General features: G+C 48.6%; 1 protein-coding gene across 1 annotated transcript in view; it reads left to right on the top strand.

Moving 5' to 3' along the window:
• The window catches only part of LOC116384363 (trichohyalin-like), a 17,847-nt gene that overhangs the window by 5,411 nt on the left and 11,915 nt on the right, over window positions 1–521 (top strand). The window contains 1 exon segment of the mRNA XM_031848941.1: window positions 17–521. This exon segment is cut by the window's right edge and continues 8 nt beyond it. Within this exon segment, the coding sequence (XP_031704801.1) occupies window positions 17–521 (505 nt within the window).

Genomic DNA, 521 nt, shown 5'->3' with positions numbered 1-521 from the left:
AGAGGAGGAAAGGGAGAGAGAGATGGCAAGGCAGAAGGAAGAGGAGGCAAGGGAGAGAGAGAGGCTGAAGGAGGAGGACGTTGAGAGACAGATGAAGGAGGACCGGCAGAGAGAAAGGTTGAAAGAAGAGGAGAGGAAACGGGAGAGGCTGAGAGAAGAAGAGATGGAGAGGGAAAAACAGATGCAGTTGCTGCGGCAGAGACAGAGAGATGAGGACAGAGAGAGGGCGAAGCAGAAAGAGGAGAGATTAAAACAAGACCAGGAGGAGAGGGAAAAAGAGAGATTGAAGGAGGAGGAGTGGGAAAAAGAGAGATTGAAGGAGGAGGCGAGGAAAGAGGAGAGACTGAGGGAAGAAAGAGAAAATCAGAAGCTGAGAGAGAAGAAAATTAACAAAAAGAAAGAAAGAGAGGAGGAGTGGGAAAGAGAGTGGGTGAAAAGGACAGAGAGTTTAAGAGGAGAAGAAGAAGAGAAGGGAAGAGAGAAGGAGTCGGAGTTGATGTATCAGAGAAAGACAGAGGAGG

Source organism: Anarrhichthys ocellatus, unplaced genomic scaffold (genome assembly GCF_004355925.1).
Source record: "Anarrhichthys ocellatus isolate YVR2014 unplaced genomic scaffold, GSC_Weel_1.0 scaffold1, whole genome shotgun sequence".
Taxonomy (NCBI): Eukaryota; Metazoa; Chordata; class Actinopteri; order Perciformes; family Anarhichadidae; genus Anarrhichthys; species Anarrhichthys ocellatus.
Note: the sequence above shows the minus strand (reverse complement) of the source record. Positions and strands in the feature narration are given on the sequence as shown.